Source organism: Halichoerus grypus, chromosome 2, assembly GCF_964656455.1.
Source record: "Halichoerus grypus chromosome 2, mHalGry1.hap1.1, whole genome shotgun sequence".
In the NCBI taxonomy this organism is placed as follows: domain Eukaryota; kingdom Metazoa; phylum Chordata; class Mammalia; order Carnivora; family Phocidae; genus Halichoerus; species Halichoerus grypus.
The window spans coordinates 189480375-189483262 of NC_135713.1; the positions used below are offsets into that span (position 1 = coordinate 189480375).

A 2888-nucleotide genomic window follows, 5' to 3' on the forward strand; every position below is an offset into this window, starting at 1 on the left:
AAACTGGCTTAAACAACAGAAATTTATTGTCTCAGTTCTGGAGGATAGAAGTCCAAGATCAAGAGGAGGTAGGGTTGGTTTCCTCTGAAGGCTGTGAAGGAGAACTGTTCCATGCCTGTCTTCTAGCCTCTGGTGGGTTGCTGAAAATCTTTGGTGTTCCTTGGCTTATAGATGCATCACCCCACCTCTGTCTTTATGTTCACATGGTTTTTCCCTGTGTGCGTTTCTGTGCGTCCAAATTCCCCCTTTTTATAAGGACACTAGTTATATCAGATTAGAGGTCCACTCTCCTCCAGTACGACTTCATCTTATTTACATCTACAATCACTCTATTTCTACATAAGGTCATCTTATGAAATGCTGGGGGTTAGGACTTCAACGTATGAATTGGGGGTGGAGGGTGCATTCAGCTAAAGTTGCAGGAAAATCTTGCCCCATCTCTGATTAAGAACTTCTCCTGACTCCCAGGTACCTACAGAATGAAATGTAAAGCTTGATGATTTGCGAGGGCCTTCAAAATCCAGGCTGCAGGAAACTGACAGCCTCCCCCTCCGACGCCCCACCGCTCCCCACACCGTCAACCCCCATGCAGCAGCCATTCTGGAAGATTCATGTGGAACCTTATATTCTTGCCCTTTTGGGCAAGCTCGGCTCCTATCCCGTCCCAGCCAGACTGCGCTCCTCTGTGCAAACTTCCTTGCTCTCCTTCCCTTCCCTGTCTGTCTGTAAAGGCCAAGATACAGAATGATTAGTAGAACATCGAGAGACTTGTCTGTCCCCCATCCTCCCCTCCAAGCATGCACATGTTCTCTCCTTGCCACGGGGCCTCTTCTCACGATTCCTTGCTCTATGTTTCGAGTTCGAAGACGCCAGAGCCGAGGTGCCCAAGCGCCCGGCTTCTAGGCACTCGGGCTCTTTATAGTTCGAAGGACTCTCACGCCCCCTGCAGGACGGGATGCGACCACACAGAACAGAGACCGGCCACATTAAGAGACTCGTCTTTATTGCCCTTTTTCTGAGGGCTGACACCGGGCGGACAAGGAGGAGAGGGCAGGGCCAGAACTGGGCAAGATCAAGGGCTCAGACTCCGGACCGCGCTCCAGGCGCTGCAGAGGGGGCGGCAGCGGCCGCGGGACATCGGCGCCCGGGGCAGGGGCGCGGCGCTGGCTCTGCGCCTGCGCGGCGGCCCATAGTCAGGATGCCGGCCGCATGGTTGCCGCTGGCCTGCAGGAGGCGCTGCAGCCGGCCCTGGAGGCCGGGGGGCCCGGGCCGCCGCTTGCCCAGGGTGAGGATGCCGGCCGCGTGGTTGCCTGCGCCGTGCAGCAGCTCGTAGAGGCGGCAGGAGCACGTCTTCTGGCGGCAGCAGTCCGGCAGGGGCTGCGCGGCCGCCCCGGGCGACAGCAGCGCGGGCGGCAGCACCAGCAGCAGCAGCAGCGTCACGACGGCCCAGGGGACCTAGGGAGACAGGAGGCCAGGCGCTGGGGGTCTTCCCGCCCCGCCCGCCTCCGGCCCCTACGCCCAGGCCCCGCCCAGCTAGCTCCGCGCCCCCTCCCCGCCTGCGCGCCTACCTCGCGGTCCGCCAGTTTCCGGGCCGCTGCGCAATGCTGCCTCTGTAGGGGGGCTCCTCTCTGGCTCCTTTACCTGCTCAAGCCCCAGCACAGCATCTCCTCCAGGAAGCCCTTTGAGGCCCCCCATGGCAAGGTGAATCCCTCTTTTCTGGGTACCCTTAGTCCCTCGTACCCCCATGAAAGCGCTCACCACTCCACCTGAAAACAGGGTGTGTGAGTCTGTCTGCACCAGAAGTTTGTTCACTCAGGGAAACAGAGGCCCTGTATAGTCCCTCCCCGGACAAACACGGGCAAATCAAGGACTGGCAGGTTCCAAGTTGTCTTGTCGGCCTGCTCCCTTGCCGGGGAAACTGCACTCTGTCGCTTCGGACCTGTTTCCTACCCTCTCAGGGGGCACACCTTCGTCCCTTCTGAACGGGTGTTAAATAATTCCTACAGGGCAGGTTTCAGGAGGCGGACGCGAGACAGGTGCAAACACAGCCCCCGAGGTCTCAGGAGAAGGCGCTCAGTCCCGGGCTAGCCCAGGCCGGCTCTGCACCTAAGCTCCACCCAGTCCCCTGCCTCAGAGCCCACATGGGAAAAGACCAAGAGCAGAGACACCTCAGCCTTCTTTCCAGCCCCCCAACCTCCCGGAGCAAGCATTCTCATTGCCCGTCTGGTATGATGAATCACCCCTCTCTCCCTGGGTCTTTACCTTTGTAGAGGGAGGGTTCATGGTGTCTGAAGCTCAGAGTGGGGTAGCCAGGAAAGGTGTCTGCAGTGGTCCGAATAGCCAGGAACTCTGAGGCCGTTGACTGTGACCCCCAATCAAGGGCCCCGGGTTTATAGTGCTCTGAGGTGGTGGGGGACAGACGGGTACTTGCGTCCACTCTGGGGCCAAACAAAGGCAAGTCTAAGATTAGCCTCCTGCAGGGGGGCCGTCTCCAGGTTGGACCCAAAGAATGGCCGCCAAGGCTCTCAGAAGCGGGAGTTTGATCATTGTGCCCCTGGTGCCCCCCTTGTCCATCCGCCTGCTCCCTGGAGATGGGCCGGTCTCCCGGCACTAATGAGGCCACCTTGCACCCAGGAATCTGGGAGCACAAAAGAGGCCTTGGCTGGGGCGCTGGCCTGGGACAATGGGGGGGGGTGGGCAGCTGCTAATTAGGGCAGGAGAGAAGGCAGCTGTAAGCCCCACACCCCACATGGTGTGTGTGGTGGGGGGAGGGCAGGCAGGCAGCAGGCCTCCCCCTTCTGCTCCTTGTTGCTGTCCCTGGGGTCTGTCAGGCTCCTGGGCCCTCTTCCTTCATGGAAAAGGCTTCTTAGCCGCCTCTCCCTTCTTAC

The 2888-nt window shown here is 59.5% G+C and overlaps 1 protein-coding gene across 1 annotated transcript; it reads right to left on the reverse strand.

The window, feature by feature from the left end:
• Positions 1-982: 982 nt before the first annotated feature.
• On the reverse strand, positions 983-2616 carry HCRT (hypocretin neuropeptide precursor). The gene is made up of 2 exons (XM_036069192.2): positions 2263-2616; positions 983-1455 (listed from the first exon to the last, which is right to left on the reverse strand). Exons 1-2 carry the CDS (start codon positions 2281-2283, stop codon positions 1081-1083), a joined length of 396 nt encoding a protein of 131 aa, XP_035925085.1. The 5' UTR covers positions 2284-2616; the 3' UTR covers positions 983-1080.
• Positions 2617-2888: the final 272 nt, after the last annotated feature.

Bases quoted from the DNA above. Each gene is read 5' to 3' on its own strand.
- HCRT (XM_036069192.2), bottom strand. From the start codon at position 2,283: ATGAACCCTCCCTCTACAAAG. The intron at 1,456-2,262 runs GTAAAGACCCAG...CTGTCTCCCTAG, and splicing joins TGAACCCTCCCTCTACAAAG to GTCCCCTGGGCCGTCGTGAC.